The sequence below is a fragment of the Geotrypetes seraphini genome, chromosome 1 (assembly GCF_902459505.1).
Source record: "Geotrypetes seraphini chromosome 1, aGeoSer1.1, whole genome shotgun sequence".
Lineage (NCBI taxonomy): Eukaryota > Metazoa > Chordata > Amphibia > Gymnophiona > Dermophiidae > Geotrypetes > Geotrypetes seraphini.
This window is the reverse complement of record NC_047084.1, coordinates 267,542,518-267,562,885: the sequence shown is the minus strand read 5'-3', so window position 1 is coordinate 267,562,885 and position 20,368 is coordinate 267,542,518. Positions and strand designations below refer to the sequence as shown.

The 20,368-nt window shown below is 41.5% G+C and overlaps 1 protein-coding gene across 7 annotated transcripts in view; it reads left to right on the top strand.

Moving 5' to 3' along the window:
• Positions 1 to 20,368, top strand: part of FGFR3 (fibroblast growth factor receptor 3) — a 135,630-nt gene that overhangs the window by 91,160 nt on the left and 24,102 nt on the right. For 3 of the 7 annotated variants that reach the window (XM_033951068.1, XM_033951040.1, XM_033951012.1), the window contains 5 exons: positions 3,389 to 3,582; positions 10,554 to 10,696; positions 12,555 to 12,676; positions 15,282 to 15,392; positions 18,766 to 18,956. In XM_033951068.1, the coding sequence (XP_033806959.1) occupies positions 3,389 to 3,582; positions 10,554 to 10,696; positions 12,555 to 12,676; positions 15,282 to 15,392; positions 18,766 to 18,956 (761 nt within the window). Of the gene's footprint in view, positions 1 to 3,388; positions 3,583 to 10,550; positions 10,697 to 12,554; positions 12,677 to 15,281; positions 15,393 to 18,765; positions 18,957 to 20,368 lie in introns of all 7 variants that reach the window. The other 4 variants (XM_033951059.1, XM_033951031.1, XM_033951050.1 and 1 more) reach the window with 2 other exon arrangements.

Here is a 20,368-nt window from a genome sequence, read left to right as displayed (position 1 = left end):
TTGGCATTTCTTCCAGTTGATCTTTTCTATTAGAAGTGGACATGCTTAGGTTGCAATGCTTCATCCAGATCCTTTGATTGGTTGATTGCCTGGAAATTGAAAAGAAGGCCATGGAGAAAACGGAGAGATTCTGATTTGGGCTCAAGGAACTTCTCTAGCAGTGAGTTGTGCTCTCACATTTGGAAAAATAAGTCTTTTGGTATGAAAGTTGTTGTTTTGGTTTTTGGGGGAAGGTTTTCAGCCACAAATTCTGAAAATTTTATTTTTCTGCTGTTGTCGTTGTTGTTCATAGGTCTTAAGATGAGTTTGTGTCCATGCTGTGATAATTATCTGGTCTTGGTCACCAGACTATTTGCTTTCATTAAGGCAACCAAATTGGTTAGACAAGGTAGTAAAGTCCCTCCCCTGATGGGCTTAAATTTAGTATTGACCCCACTTTCCTCCTTTGAACCACTGGACTTCATTGCCTTTTATTTATTTATTTATTTATTTTCTTTCTTGATAAAAGATTCTAATTTTTGGTGGCCATTTGTTTCTTGGAGAATTCTAGCTCATCAGTCCAAGTTTCTAAACATTAATTGGGACTTTTCATTCTTCTGTGCTATGTCAACATATTTGAGTCAAAGTTAGAAAAAGACTTGCGTTCTATTGATAACAGATAACTGCAATTCTGCTTAAAAATAACATCCTTGTCCTGTAAGACCAAACAGTTGTTTGTACTCAGCAGGCCAAATTAGAAAGGTGAACCTATTTTCTAGTCGTCTTCATCAAATAGATTTAAAGAAAAAAGTCTGAGGCCTACAAGTAAAGTCAATATGAGATGTTTGAATTTTTGGAGAGACTTGATAAATTGGTATCAGTAGATGCAGCTTCCGAACACAGTATGCACCAGGCCACATTTGGCCCTTTCTACATAGAACTTCCTGTGATAGGCGAGATTCAGCTAAATATTTCTTAGTTCTACACTGAACTGGTCTAATCCACACCATGTATCTTTAATTGTGGATAAATCCATGTTCTTGTACTCTTTGGCCTGTCATCACTCTTGACAACAGTGCTACAGAACCGCATCTGATTGGCTCATAGAGAGGTACCATTTTGTGGTACAGCAGCCGAGATGGAGCAGTTGGATCCAGAGACTGGGTGGTAATTTGTGATTCACTTCCTAAGAAAAACTGCTCCTAAAAGGCTTCAAGGAGTTGAATCATTTTTCAATTATTTAAATAACAGTCAAACATGTTCATTTTCTACCACTTGTATGCCTTTGAACTATTGCAAAGTCCATATGTAATTTGTTTTAACCAGCCGGTATAGTTTTAAAAAGAATTAACATGTTCAAATTAATGTTCACTTTCTAAGCTCTGATTAACTGGAAGCTAACAGTTTTTTAACATTTCCATTTTAGCTGCTTAGAAAATAGTCACAGATGTTTTTTGTTTTAACCATGAGAAAAAGTCTCGTAGAGAGCATATAAAAGACACCATGTTTTGGTAAATTATTTGGCATTTCTGAATGAACCGAACTGATGAATTTCTCTCATTAAATCACCTTTGTTTGAGTAAATGGAGTTTTGTAACAACTGACTCTGTTCCGGAAGACACTTTCCCCATTTTGGCCTTTTGGTGAGGAAAAAGAAAAGCTTGCTGTGCAGTGTTCTTGCTGACCGATTTGATAGTTTTTCTAAATGGGTTTGAGGCAAGTAGAAACTGTTAGAATGCCACTAGTTTGCTGGCAAATGCTGTGAATTTTGGTTTCTTTGCTGTCTCAGTTCTTCTGCTGCTCCCTTGAAAATAAATTTTGAGTGGGAGTTAGTAGCCAAATCCAGTATAGGCAGAAGTTAGAAAATGAAAATATTATTTATCGTTTATCAACTTAGCCATTTAAGTAAAATTCTTTTTGTAGCCTAACACATTTCCCTCTTCTGCTGTTTTTATATTGCCTGGCTAAGTGAATGTTTTACAGAATGGAAAGAGCAGTTTGGTCCAAACCTGAAACTGGTTAAGTACATAGGACCTATTTGCGAATGTAAAGTAAGATTTTGCATTTAACGTGTTAACGTCATGGTAGATTGCACAAATACATACAAGTACTCTTTTTAAAGGAGTAGTTAACTGTTCTCCCACTTTGCCAGTTTTGCAATTAATATGCCAAAGTTTAGGTTTATTGCGTGTCTTTCAGTAATTGTTTCTAAGCAGAGTTCACATATGTATTGGGGCAATTTTATAACTGAGGGTGCATGGCAGAATCTATTCTGGTAAAGGAGAATGGGCACCTACTTTTCTTTATAGAATACTAGCATAAACTGGTCTATATGCACATATGTAATTGCAGGCACCTAGTTCTAGAATTTCCCTACAGTAGTAATGCATGTTAAAACCCATATCTAATGCCTAACCTGACTTGGTAAATAGGTTGTAAAATTATTTTGTTACGATAAAAAGGAGTTTTGGTATCCTTAGGCATAAACTTGAGGTCTGGTTTTTTTTTTTTCTTCAAACTTCTTTTAAGCCCAGATCAGCTGTGCTGGGGCTTAATTCTCAATCAAGACCCACAAGTGGCTAAGTATTAATGTAGGACATTGTATGTGAAGTTGTTCTAACACAGTCTGTTATGTTGACATCACAGTGTGAAGCTAGCAGGAGTTGTTTTGTTTCTACCATAGTTGGCTCATATAATGCGATATTAATGGTACATCATGATGCTACAGTAAAAATGGCTGTATCAACCCTGAGTGAGGGAAGATTTAGGGGGTCCTTTTTATCAAGCTGCGGTAGCGGTTTAACGCGCGTAATACCGTGCATTAAACCGCCTGCTGTGCTTGCCGCTAACGCCTGCATTGAGCAGGCGTTAGTTTTTTAGCCGGCCGCGGGAGTTAGCGCATGATGAAATGTCCGACACGCTAACCCCCGCTAGTGCGGCTTGAAAAAAGGACCCCTTAAAGTTGTTTTGCCCAGGATTAGTTATATATTGGCAGATTTGCTTGAAACTCACATCCAAATGGAATCCATCATTTTTGAGTCTACTCTATTGGATGTTGAGGTCAAGTTTATTTTTTTTTAATAATATAAAACTTTTCCAGAATTAGTTCTGGAACTGCATGAAAATTTTCTTTAAACGTTTCCCCTGTCTAATAGTTAGAAACTCCTAAATTCACAGCATTTACCTTCAGAAATTTAGTGGCTACAACATTTACTATTTTAAACAATGAACATAAATTATATTTGTTACGCAGTAGGCGTACCCGTGTCTTGTTTGGATAATTCAGATATGACAGAGTGGAAAATTCAGGTTGAGCCCAAAGGTTGAAATATGGGTTATAAGGAGATTTGCAGAGCAGGAAGAGACGTGGCTCTAATTCACATTAAGGTCATCTGCTCTCACTTCACAGCGGAGCAGATAGAGAAATACGATGCCCCTGGCTCGGTCTCCGTTGGCATCCTCAGCTCGGTGGCCGTTTTTATCGTTTGTATACTGATCATCGTCATCGTGATCAGATACAGGATGAAAACACTCTCGAAGAAAGCCATGAACATGCCAACTGTTCAGAAGATTTCCAAGTTCCCACTCAAGAGACAGGTAACAGAAAGTAGATGCAAGATTCTTACAACTTTACATGCTTTCATTTCTGATTTCCCTTGCTTGTATTTATTATTTTAAAATGTTTATAAGTGAGAACTTTAAAAAATATATATCTGGGTGACAGGATGTGCACATTCTACAGTGTTTATAATAGAGAATGACACGGGGACAAATTTTTCTCCCTCCCTGCGGGAACTCATTGTTCCGTCCCCATAAGTTCTTTTCCTGTCCCTGCCCCATTCCTGCAAGCTCCATCCTCACTTGCACAAACCTCAAACACTTTAAAATCATAAGTGTTCGAGGCTTGTGCGGTTAAGGCAGAGCTTACAGGAACGAGACAGGGAAAGCAACAAAACTCACGGGGACGGCACAGGGAAATTGAGTTCCTGTGGGGACGGGGACAAATTTGTCCCCGTGTCATTCTCTAGTTTATAACATTACTCATATGACCAGGCTATAAACAGAATCCAAGAATACAGCAAGTCTTTTAATAAGAACAGATGTTCCCCCCTGTTCATTTTCCTCCTCCCCATAAGTTGAGAAACTTTTTTAAACAAAGGTACTAGACATGTGCTAATGTCAGGTTAAAATATATTTTATTAGTAAATGGGTCCCATTGTTGAAATGGGCCCTACAGTAAATAATGTGCATTTATGGTATATTAGGTTGTATGCTGATTTGTTGGAATTGATGTTTACGAGCTTGGTACAAATGTATGGATGAATGTTAGAATGTGCCGCCTCTTGTGATTTTGTAATAGGTTAGATAGGAGGGGTAGTGACTATTTTGTATTATAAATCCCTTGGGGTTTTCAAGAGAATGTGGCTTATAAATTTTAATTTTAGGAAATCTAGCCTAATGCATGATGTGGAGGGAAAGATTAGTAGAGAACAGTTATAGTAGTATTCTGGGATATGTTTGTAAGAATTATAGCCCTCAGTCAGGACACGTGTTGTTGAGAATTATAGCCCTCAGTCAGGACACGTGTTGTTGGTTTTTTTTTTTATGTCAGCGCTGTTTTTAGGCACCTGTCTTGCGCCTAAAGAGGTACATAGGGATGCCTACAGACACCTAAGGCCGGCGTGGGTGTGGTGCGCCAGAAGTAGCCTTAGGCATTCATAGGCGAACCTATTCTCCTCCTTAAGCACGAAACCAATGCCTTAAATGTAGGCATTTAAAACGCCTATGTTAAAAAAAAAAAAAAAAAAATGCCTGCTGGCGATTGACACGCAACCGGCACCCATTTTGCAGACACCACTTCCAGGATCAGGCTCTCTGTGCTTACTGATATATATTTTTTTTTTCTTGTAAAATCTCTTAGGACATACATCATAAAAATGATGCAATTGTCTTTTCATACGTCAGGAAATTTGGCAGCATTTCGATATGCTCTACTAATAAAACTAGAGTGGTATAAACACCTGTGAGAAGATCCTGTAGGAAGTAGAGAATGGCACGGGGACAAATTTTTCCTTGTCCCTGCGGGAACTCATTTTCCCGTCCCATCTCGGCAAGTTCTTTTCCTGTCCCTGCCCCATTCCTGCAAGCTCCATCCTCATCTGCACAAGCCTCAAACACTTTAAAATCATAAGTGTTCGAGGTTTGTGTGGTTAAGGCAGAACTTACAGGAATAAGGAAAGGACAGCGACAAAACTTGCAGGGATGGGACAGGGAAATTGAGTTCCTGCGGGGACATTCTCTAGTAATAATAATAATTTTATTTCTAATATACCGCCCAACCAGAAGTTCCAGGCGGTTCACAGCTAGAGAACTGAGATAAATCAGTGAAGATGCAAGATACAGTAGAATTCAGTAGAAACAATATGATACAATGTAGAGTGATACAAAGCAAAGTCATTGCATAAATTTACCAAACAGATAGGTTTCAGTGATTTTCTAAACTCATAGTAAGATTGGGAGTGGGCAATCAGAGAACACATCTAAAAGTTCATTCTCTCCGCTTGAAAGGCTAGAATTTTGTCTAAAAAACTTTTAAAACGGCAGGCTTTCGGAGTAGGGTACATGAACATGCCCGAGTTTCTTGTGCTCTTGCTTGATGTAAATAGATTTAATTGGGGGATAAGTATGTTTCTATGTTTGAGTCTTTCTCCCCATTTCCCCCAAATTTTTTACCTTAGAGGTGCCTCAGCTGTAAGCCTTGCCACTAATATTCAAGGCAAGGCATATAGCGTTGAGAGCCAGTGGGGTCTGCTCACTTTAAATTAAAGTTGTATTGAAAAAAAAAAAATATCCTGAGGCAGAGCTGGTCAGAAGGGAAGTCGCTAATTTGATTTTAATTGCTAACCAGCACTTTGTTTTGTCTTCTAGCAGTTTTCATAATGGGCAATTTTAAGAAACTTAAAAAATGCTCATTGTGCTCCAGGTGCGCGGTTCATGCCTCACTATCAAGTTCAGTTGGGTTGTGTGGAGAGGCTCGTTTTAGGGTGACTTCAAGACTTTCTCCTGCCTACACCAACATGGCTCTAGGAACATTTTGGAAATGGATGTCTGTTTTCAGACGCACATGTTAAACACACATTATAATAGATATTTTCCAGGACGTATGTCTGCATGCAATTAGGGGGTGGAAGTCTTGGAAATCCATGGACAGGACAAGTAGGTGCTGTATATCAGTGGTCCCCAACCTTGTCCTGTAGGACCACCACCCAGTCAGGTTTTCAGGAAAGCCCTAATGAATATACATGGAACAGATTTGCATGCCTGTCACCTCCATTATATGCAAATCTCTCTCATGCATATTCATTAGAGCTATCCTGAAAACCTGACTGGCTGACGGAACTAAACTAAACCTTAAGCTTATATACCGCATCTTCTCTATAAGGATAGAGCTCGACACGGTTTACAAGAATTTAAGAAAGGAAAATATAATAAGAATTAGTAGTTATATAGAGAACAGCAGAATTTACGTTTTTGAAAATAGCCACATTTTCAGATGTTTTCGAAATAATTGGAAAGAGCCCAAATTGTGCAGCTGGACAGGAAAGTTGTTCCAAAGCTCAGTAATTTTAAAGTAGAGATTTCCCTAATTTTCCAATATAGATAATGCCTTTTAATGAGGGGAAGGATAATTTAAGCCTTTGGATAGATCTGGTAATAATCGGGTCTCACAGAGTTCCAGGATAGAGGAATTAAAAGGGGAAGAGTGCCATGCAAGATCTTAAATGTTAGGGAGGTACATTTAAAGTAAATCCTAGAGATTACTGGTAGCCAGTGAAGTTTTAACAAAAGCAGGGAAACATGATCATATTTTCTTTTTGCAAAGATAAACTTAGCTGCAGTATTCCGGATCTGTTGAAGTCTTTTCTTGGTTAGACTTAGACCGAATTACAATAATCCAACCTCGAAATAATGATTGATTGTACGAGGACAGCAGAATGTTGGTGGAGGAAGCAGGATCTCATTTTCCTCAGCATATGGAGACTAAAGAAGCATTTTTTTCACCAGAGAATTAAGATGGTCATTGAATGAAAGTGTTGAGTCTATAATGACACCCAAAACTTTACTTGAGAATTCAGTCTGCAGTGAAGATCCAGATGGCAATGAAATGGACAAAAGTAGTTGATCTAGTGTAGGGCCAAGCCACAGTAGTTTGGTTTTGGACTCATTCAGCTTCATTTGCACAGTAATGGCCCAAGATTGAAGTTTCATTATGCATGCTATTATATTTTCAGCGAGGTTGTGAGATTCGAATCTTATCTCAAGAAGGACAAAGATGTCATCTGCATATGTATATAATGTTTCAAAGGGAGATAAATGGAAAAGTTTTAAAGTAGACATATAGATGTTGAAGAGGATAGAAGCTTCCAAGAAGATAAGTTGCCATTCATATTAACAGTATATGAGCGAGATCATAGGAATTTCGAGAACCAGTCTAAGATCGTAGAATCAGTGCCTATCTCAGAAAGTTGGTAGATCAAGATATCGTGTTGAACGATGTCAAAGGCCACAGATAGATCGAATTGTAATAGGATTGCGAACTTGTTACATGAATGTAGTTGCTGAGCCTTTGAAATTAGTGAGACCAAAAGAGATTCGGTACTGAAGTTGGGTCTGAAACCATATTGGCAAGGTAGAAGAATGGAGAATCTCTCTAAGTCTGATGACAGCTGAGCAGATATGATAGACTCTAACATTTTGGTCGGTAGAGGAATATTCGCTATGGGTCGATAACTGGACGCTGAGGATGGGTCTAGATCAATTTTTTTTCATTAGTGGGATCAGAGCAATGTGGCCCATCTCTGCAGTAAATAGACCTGATAGTAAGGCAGAATTTATAAGTCTGCTAAGAGATGAAATAGCCTGGGTGGGAATTTTCTCATATAGGTATTAAGGAAACGGATCCAAGGCACATTTATAGGATCTTAGTTTGTGGCACAGTTTTGAAACCTGAGCTTCAGATACATACTCAAAGACTGTCCAGGTTCTGTCTACTGGGATAAGATTAGTGGTGCTGGTCACCAGAGAATTGTAAGAGACTAATGAGGGAAAGGAGTTTCTTATAGCAGCGACCTTTTCATTAAAAAATTTTGCTAGATCGTCCGCTGCTGGAGAGGTTAAAGTGCGCCAGATGTTGAACAGAGTACTGTTTTGATTGTTGGATCTGATAATTTTTCCTAGCTTTTTTTTTTAATGCTGTATTATAGAACCTAATACTGACCCTCCAAGACTGTCTATCCGCAGGAGATTTAGATTTTTACCATTTGCGCTCCAGTACTCGGCATTTCTGCTTCAGTTCTCTGTGATAAGGAAGATACCGGGGGCCTTATGGGAGTAGGAAACAAGTCGTAGTAGATAGAGGAGCAAGAGAGCAATAGGTAGTCTCAGAAAGGTTTACCCAGTTATGCCAGTTGACTTCTGGAGCATCAGGCTTGGGACAGAATGTGAGCTGATTAAGAAATTGGGTCCAGAACTGTTCACTTGCAATTTTCTTGCGGAAGGTAATAGATTTTGAGGCACGGGATTGAACCCCAAGGTGAGACATGAAGATAGGAAGACAGAAGGCACCTAAAAAGTGGTTGAACCAGGGGACTTGTTCCCAACGAACATCTTCAACTAAGGTGTTGTAGTCAGTAAGGTTGAGAAAGCTAATGATATCAAAGAGAGTGCCCCTTTTCATAGGTTGGAGAGGTCTTAAGAGAGGGGAAACCCCAGGAGGTGAGAAAACTGCTAAATTCATTCACGTCCTTGCTAGTGTTGTCATCTAGATGGAGATTGATATCACCAATAATCAGTAATCTTTGCAATTTTAGGAAAGCGCTTGTTATGATCTCAAAAACAAGTTCAGAGGATTTGTTCCAGGGAATTGGAGGACGGTATAATAACAAAATACCCAGTGGGTGACAATGGAGCTCATCGCTGACAGTAGCTAACATATATTCTAATGATGTATCCACTACCCTTTTCAAGGAGCTGAACATCGAAAAATGATTTAAAGAGGAGTGGCAGGCCGCCTCCTTTCCGGCAATTTCTGGAAGAGAAAAGACCTTGGGAACCATGGGAACAGAGTTCATTTTGTGTAAATAAATCATCTTCTGTAATCCAGGATTTAGTAATTCACAAGAATCCAGGATCGAGATCCCCTAGTAAATCATTTAATTCTTGAGTCTTGTTGCATGCCGATCCAACATTGCAGTATAATATTGGGACTGGCGCGAGAGAGTCAGAGGCAAGACTGGGCAGGTTGGTAGTAGGTACAGGCTTTAGAGATGTGTAATTAACAACCCAAGGTTTTTTTTAAGAAGAATAGTTTCTGGTGCGCACCAGTACGGGGAATTCTAAGACCAGGGCAAGTCTCACAAATACTATTAAAGCCAGATACATTGGGGGGGAAAAGAGATTTCGTACAATGAGTAGTATTGATAAATGAACAGATTAAGAGAAAAAGGGACCAAAATGGGGGCTTCATGGTGAAAATTAGCAGAAGCCACAGGGACTAGTCTGGAACTGCTAAATAACAAATTTATAGAAAAGTTGAGTTAGATGGTTCCAGAAGCACAGTAAAACATCATTACAGTAAAAGTAAATGCCCTTTTTAAAGGGCTGAAGAACAGCTGAGCAGTCCTTGGGGTGGAGTCAAAGGCCCCAAAGTTGTTTCCAGTGGTCGGGTCGGGTCGGTAGGGCAGGGAGGAAAGATGGCGGTTCCCTTCCTCTTTGCTCTGTCGGCTGAAGAAAGGGGACAGGGTTGGGGATCACTGCTCTGTATCATAGGAACCAAATTTTTTTAAATGATTGGAGGTGCTAAACCCAGTGGAAATTACGCCTTACTGGACATCATCAAGGTGGTGGCTCAATATTGGGGGAGGGGGGTTGAACACCTACAGAGTTGGCTCCTATGCTAAGTCTGATGTGTGAGAGGCTCCAATCATCCCTTGTTCTGGTTACACAGTGGCTTCTAAATACCAGCAAGCAAGGCAGTAAAATTTCTTTTTAACTCTTAGGACTTTTCTCCCTCTCTTTACCTTACTCCTACCATCAAATTAGAATATGTTGTAGTGAGGAAGTTTTTAGAGGCCAATTTTCAAAGTAGTTTGACTTGGGTTAATCATTGTTCTAAAAATCGGTTCCTCTCGATGCAGCTACACACAGATGCATGCTTTGTAACTTCCTGGAAAGGAAGTGATTAGGGGCGTGTTAAGGTCAGGGCAGGAGGAGATTGGTATTTTTAGATACACTTGGTATTATCAGTTCTGTGCATGTGTTATCCAAGTACAATTCTAGTCCACACAAAGTGTGGTAGTTTACGAAAGAAAAGACCACATGTAAAAACCAGGTATGCAGCTTGCACTAGTATGGACAGTTTGAGAATTAATATATTGATTAACAGTGATTTTATTTTATTTTTTTTTTCAGTGAGATCCCTTTAATTCACATCTATCTGTCTGCCTCTCCTGTATTTCCATATATAAAGCAACAGCAGTAGGCAATAACAAAGTTTATTTGCTTTATTTAAGCAGGTGTCACTGGAATCCAACTCTTCAACGAATTCCAACAGCCCGCTGGTGAGAATCAACCGTCTTTCCTCTGATGGGCCAATGTTGGCCAACGTGTTGGAACTTGAACTGCCTGCTGACCCCAAATGGGAGTTGCCCCGATCACGGTCAGTAAACTTGTCAAATATGAATACGAGATTGCATTGTTTCCTATTTTCCTCTCTCCTTTACCATTATTCTCTGTTTCATGGTTGGTTTGGTTGGAATAAAATTAATGGTAGGGAAGTCGAAAGGAAATATTGATATAAAGGGAAAGACATCAAATGCATGCCAAGTTAAGTGCATTTTTTCCCTCAGAAATTTCCCCAAGTGTTTACCCTTGGAAGGGGGCGCAATTTTCAAAGACAAATAGATATGATTTACTTGCAATTTGTACATGTAAATCTATAGTTTGAAAATTGCTCTCTTGATAAGACTAAAAATGCATGTGTATTAGGACTGTAATGAATATTTGTATTCAATTTGATTCGGCCCTGAATAGAGCCTCAAGTACATTCATTCATATTCAACCAATTGGTGATTTAAATTCATCAAATACAAATCTGGGGCTTTACTGGTAAAATCCTATTGAAATAAATGCTTTATCTCCGATTTCAACATTGCTTCTTTTATTTATGTTCAAGCTCAATGATCTTTATTTGTATTCAGTCAAATAATATTTTTCATTATTTCTATTCAGTTGACTAGTGAAATAGGCTATTCGGTACAGCTGTGTTGCAATGCACGTACTATTAGCCAAATTTAACACATACCCTTCTTAATCAAGTTGCTGAGCCATCCATTCTATTCCTATGGATGGTTCAGCATTTAGCTCGTGCTGCTCAGGCACATGGCTTGATAAGAGATATTTCCAGGTGAGGGGAGCATTACATCAGTGGAAGATTAATGGGTATAGATTGCATTGTAAACTTTGTGCACGTTTTCCATGGAAGGAATTTGTCTCAAAGCAGACAGGTTAAAAATTGTCCCCTAAAATATTTCTGGCCACCGACGTCTTGAGTCGAGCGTGCCAGTTAGTGGAAATCATGATTACCCGACACATGTTTGGAAAAAAAAAATCACATTTCTCCTTCTAAAGATAATTGATACTGATAATTGATAATGAACAAGAAAAAAAAATCTGCAGTCCGTCCCCTCCGGACAGATATTTTTCAAGCCAGTCTAAATTTCAGGGTCTCTACCTGAGTGAATATGCAAGAGAGGGAGCTTTGTGCATACTACCTCCCTAGGCTGATCTGTTTCCTGCATGTTTCTGGTAGATCCCCCAGAAATCACAAGTAGAATGGGGCACTCCAGAACAGAAGTGTCCTTTAATACCATTTACTACACAAGCAAGTCTAATCGATGAGAATTGACCAGTTTAGAGAAACTAAGGAAAAACCTACATTTCTGATCTTCTATTTTTCATCCTAAGTGGTTTCCATAAAAACACTCATATTAAGAACATAAATAACATACAAAAAATTAATCAAAATGTAAGGTTCTTAAATGGATTTGAACTAATGAACGACTGACTTGGTTCTTCATCATCAGTTTTTTCATTATTCATATAATTTCAGTTGTTAATGTCATAATAGCATTAAAAAGAATCCTTAGAGAAATAACACATTGAACTAAATGAGTGTATTGTTTTAGATTAGATTTAGGGGTTCATGACTTGGTAGATATTAATTCAGCTGTACACTATAGTCCTCTGTATCCTTTTCTGTTATTATTTCCTACTGTACATACATGTAATTCATCTTGGGCTACTATAGAAAAGGTCTGAGCTGTATCTAAAGCTCTTCCCCTCATCTTTTGACTTCTCTTACCACTGGTTTGGATTAGTTTATTTTGTGTGATTGGTTTGCTACCCTGTTGTTTTTTTCATATTTATTTGATTTAAAGTATCTGTTCCCATTTATTCTGAGGTGTTTGTTTTTTTTTTCATATTTATATATATATATATTTATTTATTTTTTGTAGTCTGACTATGGGAAAACCGCTTGGGGAAGGCTGTTTTGGTCAAGTGGTGATGGCAGAAGCTATTGGCATTGACAAGGAGAAGCCCAACAGGGCCATCACAGTAGCCGTCAAAATGCTGAAAGGTAGGTCAGATGAAACGGCAGCCATGGAATGTGTTCCTGCAGAAAATCTGGCAGTGGGGAGAGTGGGATAATTAAGCTGCAGCTTCTAATGTAAAATCCTGCTTTAAGTTAGACCCCAATGTTCTAAACTAACTGTTAAAATCCTGTGGATCGTTGTAGTGCCGGTAAATTTTCCGATTTCAAAAAGAAGAACAATGCTGCAGAAACTTTGCATGCAAGTGAGCTCCGTGGAATTCCACGGAAATTCCATCAAATCAGTCGTTGGAGAAAGCGACTGACGCATACTCAGAATGGTTCACAGAAAGAGGCATAAATGTGTGCAGGCACCAGGAAATGCTACATCATAGGCACGCATAAGTTATAAGAGTGCCTTATTGTAATACATCATGGGTGCATGTCATAGGTGTCTGTTGATGCCCTAGGTGGAGGGGAGGGGCGAAAACTACCAGCAAATCATGCAAATGCTTTTTTGTCTACACTGCTTCTGCGGGACATATATGCTACCCTCATGTATGTTTTTTGAACTTCCACCTCTCATGCAATCAGCTGCCTCAGACTTGCCGGCATATGCTGTGCTTCTGCGGGACATATATGATACCTTCATATATGTTTTTTGAATGCTACCCTCATATACATTTTTTTGAACTTCCACCTCTGATGCAATCAGCTGCCTCAGACTTGCAAGAATATGCTTTTAAACACATGTGCATGGCACGTGTCTATATGTCGCATGCATATATGCCACCCCCCCATCAAGCATGATAAATGTATCTTCATTTATCATACTTTCTGCAGCCCAGACCTGCCGGTGTACACTTTTGATGCACGCGCCCAAGATGCACTTTTAACACACTGCCAGCGCCTCCAGATCTGCCAGTAATTTGGGAGCGTTTAAAGGTCAGCGCTTCATTTCATGCATCACCAGGCAATGTCTGGGCATTGCCCAGAGTGCTCATTTTAATATTAATAACCTCATTGTATTATAGTATTATCAGAGGGTGCTATAAAGTACCGAAAAGACTGCGCAGAGCCATTATGTACATCGGGAGCTAAAATGCTGGCTTAGCATCAATTGTTAAAGGCACGGTAAGTTTAGAACATCGGGGTCTTAGTTTTTTTTCTGAAGACAAGTGTTTAATTAGGGTTATTGAATTAACTCCTTTCTAGCATATAACTGAAGAGGAAAACAGTGTTAATCAGGGGTTATGAAGACAGTTGAATGTGCTTAACCCCATCTATAGCAGGAATCCTTGCAAAATTCACAGATGTGCACTTTCATTTTCTATGGCACCTTGGCTGCCATACTCGTGACTCCACAAGCATTTTTAAATCCTTTCTGTTCACCTGGGATTTCACAAAAACGTTTTATTGTTGAGCAGTGTACAGTGGTGCCTCGCATAAAGAACGCCTCGCACAGCGAACGCTGCACACAACGAACTTCATGTCATGATTCATACAACGAACTTCGTTTCACACAACGAAGTCGCCCGAGCTTCCACGATCGCTGCCGATGTATTGCATCCTTCCGCGCAGGCACTGCAGGCAGTCGTTAGTCACTGCGCTTAACTTAAGCACGTATCGCGGCAATCGTTCTTCATTACGAATTAAATCACGCACGCACGCACGTATCACGGCAGTCGTCCTTTTAAGATAAACTCAATATTTTTTATATATCATGGCTTCTAAAAAAAGCAGGAAGGTGATTTCAGTTGAAATGAAACGGGAAATAATTAGAAGGAGTGAATGTGGGGTAAAACAGTGTGACCTCGTCAAAGAGTTTGGCCTCAGCAAGACCACCATTTTGACAAATTTATCTTTTTTTATGTCATCTTATGTCATTTTATGCTGCAGAACGAATTATTTTTTTTAACATGTATTGCTATGGGAAAACGCGTTTCACATAACGAACTTTTCGCATAACAAACTTGCTCCTGGAACGAATTAAGTTCGTTGTGTGAGGCACCACTGTATATCGAACTTCTCCACTGCCTATTTGAGTCAGGTTGTGAGTAGAGAATGACACGGGCACCAATTTGTCCCCGCAGGAACTCTAGTTTCCCCCATCCCGTCCCCACGAGTTTTGTCCCTGTCCCATTCCCGTAAGCTCTGCCTTAACCATACATGCCTCGAACACTTATGATTTTAAAGTGTTTGAGACTTGTGCAAATGAGGACAGAGATTGCAGGAATGGGGGCAGCGGCAAGAAAAGAACTCGCTGGGATGGGACAGGGAAATGAATTCCCGCGGGGATGGGTGGAAAATTTGTCCCTGTGTCATTCTCTAGTTGTGAGCCATTCCTCATCCTCCCTCGCCTGGGGGAGGGGAGCACTCCCTCCACTGCCCAAGGTGTTAATGAGACTCCTGTGGGGAACAGTTTCAAAGGCCTTATTGAGAGCAGATCTACCATATTCACTGCTCTCCTTTGATCTAATTCTTTGGTTATGCAGTCAAAAGAAATGAAGTGCTGAGTTGCCTCCTTGTGCCAGAGGCACTGAATGTTGCCAGCAGGAGCGTGACTGCTCCTCTGTGAGTCTGCAGTGTGGAAATGGGCCAGCGAGGGTTATTTATTTCACTTCTCCACGTTCTCCTCCCTCTTAACCTGCAGACGACGCCATCGAGAAGGATCTCTCTGACCTAGTCTCTGAAATGGAAATGATGAAAATGATTGGGAAGCACAAAAATATCATCAATCTTCTGGGAGCCTGCACGCAAGATGGTAGGTTCCGGAAAATCTCGTCTGTTGATGAGGTTATTAGATTTCAAATGCCAGGTCAAGGTAAAAATTCCAGTGTAAGAATTAATATAATCAAAAGGGGTCTTACAGAAACAAATTTTTGTGGTGGTGTGTTTTGGTTGTTTTTTTTTTTTCATTTCATACTTTTTATTGACTAACTTTATATAAAACTATTATGTAAGGTTTCACTTGTCACGTTTCAGTCTCTCAGCTATGTTTCTGGAGCGAGGAAGTAAGTGTCTGAGACATCCATTTGAATAAACAATATTCACGGTCTAATGTGCTTCAGTGCAAGTATAAGCTCAGCAAGGCTACTTTTCTTGTTTTATTAATCTTTTATAAATCAAACGTGTTCAAGGAGGGTCTTTCTTTAGCGTTTATCAGAGCAACTCGCACAGCAGATGCCTCCCCAGCAGCTAGAGAACCTAGAGACCTCTGAGCTACAAATCCAGCTGAATGCCTGTTGTCGAAGAGCCTCTCCCCTCCCCCACACCCCTACCCTGAAAAAAATGCAAATTTTTTCAAATTAACTGTTTTGCTTTGAGCAGTTAGCTTGAGTGTACACATTTTAGATTAACGAGCATGTTTGTAGAGTGACAGGCTTAAGCTTATTGCAAGGATGGAATGCTCAGTTGATACTCCAAAGAGCATTAATTGCTATTAAAATCCTACTAGAGATTGAATCCTGACCTTCAGGGGGGTCAGAGACCAGGAGAGGGGGAGGGAGAGCTTCAAGTAACGGCAATGGAGAGAGAGAGAGAGAGAACAGCAGATCATAGTGCCTTTGGGCAGCGGACTTGGTCGGGCAGCCAAGGGATGTTCTCTTACAATAAAACCTGCTAATATGAGCACTGTCGCCTCGCCTCACAAAACACCAGCTAATATGCAGTATAGGGACTGCAGAGGAGTAAAAACCAATAAGTCTTAAGGACAATAGAGGAAAGATAAAGTTCTCTTCCCTCCCCCCCCCTTTAATATGACTGTGCCTCTTAATTGCTGGTGCACTCCAATGAAACGTATTGTAAGCAGGGCTGGTGTTGGGGTGGGGGGTGCAGCTGAGGCAGTTGTCCTGGACCCCTTTGCCAAGCCTGCCCAAAGTGGAAGGATGTGCACAGCCTGCTGCTATGTTAATTTCCGCCCTAGGCCCCAATGTATTTAGCACCTGTGTCTGTAAAGCTCATGCCAAATGGTCAGAGCTCACAAAGTTTTTCAGTTAGGATAATGTCTCCTAATAGGTATTTCTGCATATTCCATGCCAAAAACGTGTTTCATCTTAAACCAGGGTATATTGGAGTGTGCCTCTGTAGTTCAGATTAACTGCCAGTGCTCACCTCAACAATAAAATGTAATTCCCCAAATTCTAAAAATGGCACCCAAAGTTAGGTGTGTAATTGGGCTTTCAGGTATAGAAATGAGCCATTTATGTACATGGTATAATTACCTAATTTGCACTAAATTGGTGATAAAATGCCAATAATTGCCATTAACAAACACTTTATTTATTTATTCAATTTTCTATTCCATTCTCCCAGGAGAGCTCAGAACGGTTTACATGAGTTTATTCAGGTACTCAAGCATTTTTCCCTGTCTGTCCCGGTAGGCTCACAATCTATCTAAGGCACCTGGGACAATGGGGGGATTAAGTGATTTGCCCAGGGTCACAAGGAGCAGCGTGGGTTTCAACCCACAACCCCAGGGTGCTGAGGCTGTAGCTTAAACCACTGCGCCACACTCTTCCCCTTTATTGGCACTCGTTCGCTGTTGTGCATGTAACAAACTTAGGGCTAGATTCACTAACCTTTCCGTGTCTGATCCGTGCCTGATTGCATGCAGGCCGACGATGTCACTAAAGGCCTGCATGCAAATGGGGATGATTGTTGGCACGACCCCCACCCACCGCACGGATCACTAAAGAGCGATCCATGAACATGCGCAGACCATCTTCTTTGCCTGTAGATGGTTTGCGCGTACTTTTTTTTTTATTTTTATTTTTTTCCAAGCCCATGGTTTTAACCCACTTTAAGCCTGCGGTTTAAAATCACAGGCTTGCACTGCGGGGAAGGGCAGGAGAGTCGGGGCGGCAGGAGAGATTCAGGGCTGAGAGCAGGAGATTGTGGCAGGCAGCAGGTCAGGGCTGAGAGCAGAGAAGCATGGCAGAGAGCAGGGCGGTCAGAGCAGGAGAATCAGGGGGGGGTTAGCACATTCGACTGGTCCTCACCAGTCGCTAGTTTTTTGATCAGCCAGCCAGTCGATAAGTTCAGTGAATCGTGTCTTTCTTGCTTTGCATGCCGATTCCCCTCATTTGCATGCACGGATTGGGATTGGATCGGAGGAGAGGTTAGTGAATCGGGTCGGAGGGAAATGAGGTCACAAAGGGCTCACAAACCGATTGGTACACGATCTGTTTGCTTAGTGAATCTAGCCCTTAAACCCCTATTCAGTATAAGGCCTAATGTCTCGTGCTCAAATGCAAAGGAGCATTAAAGTGGGATGGGCATGGGTGTGTCAGGGATGTTCCAACTACTCTTGCACACACTTATATAGTTCCATTTGCATGCCCAGTAGCCACCTTTGGGTGCCACCATTTATGCCAGCTATAGACATGGCATCAGTGGTGACGCCTAAAGTTTGGCACTTAACTGCGGACTTAAGTTCTGCCATTCTAGAATACTAGCTTTAGCACTCAGTTTTTGGTTTCTAACCTTTAGTGTGACCTATATTGAATTTACCCCAGTATGAACCCTATGTTCCCTCTGAGTGGAGCATTTTATGTGGTCGCTACATGGGCGCTCGCAAAAAATAAATGATAAAAGGTTTTGGACAAATTCCTATGAAGAAATTAAGCTATAAAATTGAATTGGACTAAACTAAATCAATTACCATATGTGTGATGAGGTTTGTTTGTGCTATATACAGAAATGCATTGCTAATACCGGGATCAAAAATTGTTGGGCACTTGTGACTTGGATTGGCCTCTGTGAAGGCGGGATTCTGGGCTTGATGGACCATTGGTCTGATCCAGTAAGGCTATTCTTATGGTGTCACCTGCTTTTACCGTCCGAGCCACCAATTTAATCCTGGTTAAGTGTCCTATGTGAGATGATGGCGATCTCCATCCTGTTCCCAGGTCCATAGCAAATGTGTTGTCATTATGGCCGCTGCCACCTCCTGTGAATTCTGTTGCGAGCTTCTCACGAACTTGCGATGAGCGTGCATACACAGAATGACTGGCAGTGCAGCTGTCAGACTAACTGAACCTTCTCTTCCCCACACTAATCCTCAAAATTCAAGCTACAATTTCAGCAATATTTACCACTGTGGGGTTGTTTTTTGGGTGTTTTTTTGTCTCCATAAGGTCCTCTTTATGTGTTGGTTGAATACGCATCCAAAGGAAACCTGCGAGAATACTTACGAGCTCGGCGGCCTCCTGGCATGGACTACTCCTTCGATACCTGCAAGGTTCCAGAGGAGCAGCTCACCTTTAAAGACCTGGTTTCCTGCGCGTACCAGGTGGCTCGAGGAATGGAGTACCTCGCGTCCCAAAAGGTGAGTAGTACTTTACCAGAATGAAAGTAACAGTTTTGGTTTTGTTTTATAATCTGGAAAATGCAAAAGGAGGTGGGGGTGGGGTTAGCTCTATCAACCATCAAGCTAATTTTGTCAGGCCCAAAAGTTTTGGTTTTTTTTTTGTTTTTTTTGAAACAGCAATTTCCTTTTCTGTTATACTTGCAACTTATCTCTTCCACCCCAACAAAGTGACTCTTTCAGTTTGAGGACCATATACCCAGGACTGGATTAAAGGGTAGGCCCAGTAGGAACATGCCTTGGGCCCGAAGAGGTCAGGGGGGCCTGATGCGTTGCTCCTATGATGTTGTCAGCGCTGAACAACCCTCCTTCCTTCTCCCTCCAAGCCAGCACCATTCTCTCCCATTCTGTTCTCCCACCATCTTAAATCGCTGCAGATAGTGGCAGCCCAGTGATTTCTACAGAGAGCTGCGCCCCACCTCATCAATGCAACTTCCTGTTTCCACAGAGGTAGGGCGCAGCCTAGCAGAGGTCATGAGTTTGCCTGTAGGAGAATTGGAGAGGTGGTGCTGGCTTGTGGGAGAGAAGGAAGGAGGGCTGCTCATGCAAGATGACAGGGTTAGGGGTTAGAAAGGGGTGCTGCTGCCCTGGGTATAGGAGAGGAATGGATGTTGTTGGACCAGAAAGGGTGGCTTCTAGACCCAGGATGAGGGGGGGGGAGAGATGAGAGAAAAGGGTGCTGCTGGAGAGGAAGGGATGCTGCTGGACTTGGAAAGGCAGGTGACAAGGAAAGTTGTTCCTGGCCATGAGGACAGGAGAGAGAGGGAGAGGTGTTGCTGGACTTGGGAGGGTAGGTAAGAGGGAAAGGTGCTGCTTGTCCTGGGAGGAGGTGAGAGGGTGGAGGTTCTGCTAGAACTAGAGAGGAGAGGGAGAGATACTGCTGCAGGGGGAGACAGAGGGGTGTTTCTGTATCTGGGAGGGGTGAAAGGGGGAACGCTGTTGGACCTGAGGATGAGAGGGAGATGTGCTGCTGGACCTGGGTGGAGGGGAGCTGAGAGAGAGCTGCTGCTGGGCTGAGGGAGAGAGAGATGTGCTTGCTAGATTGGGCAGGGAAGAGAGTGGTGCTGCTGGACCTAGGAGGGGAGAGAGAGAGAGGTGATGCTGGACTTGGAAAGGGAGAGGAGCTGCTAAATGGAACAGGGGAAAAGAGAGAGACTGGATTGAGGTGCAGCAAAGAAGGGGAGAGAGACTGGATATGGGGAAAGGGATGGGGAGAGATACTGTATTGCAGGGGAGAGCAAGGAATAGAGAGGGAGAGATATTAGCCCCAGGGTAGGGGATGGGGCAGACGGGAAGAGGGGAAAGGAAGGGGCACAGAGAAGATGCTGAGCATGGAGGGAAGATAGGAACAATACTGATCATGGGGGGAAAGA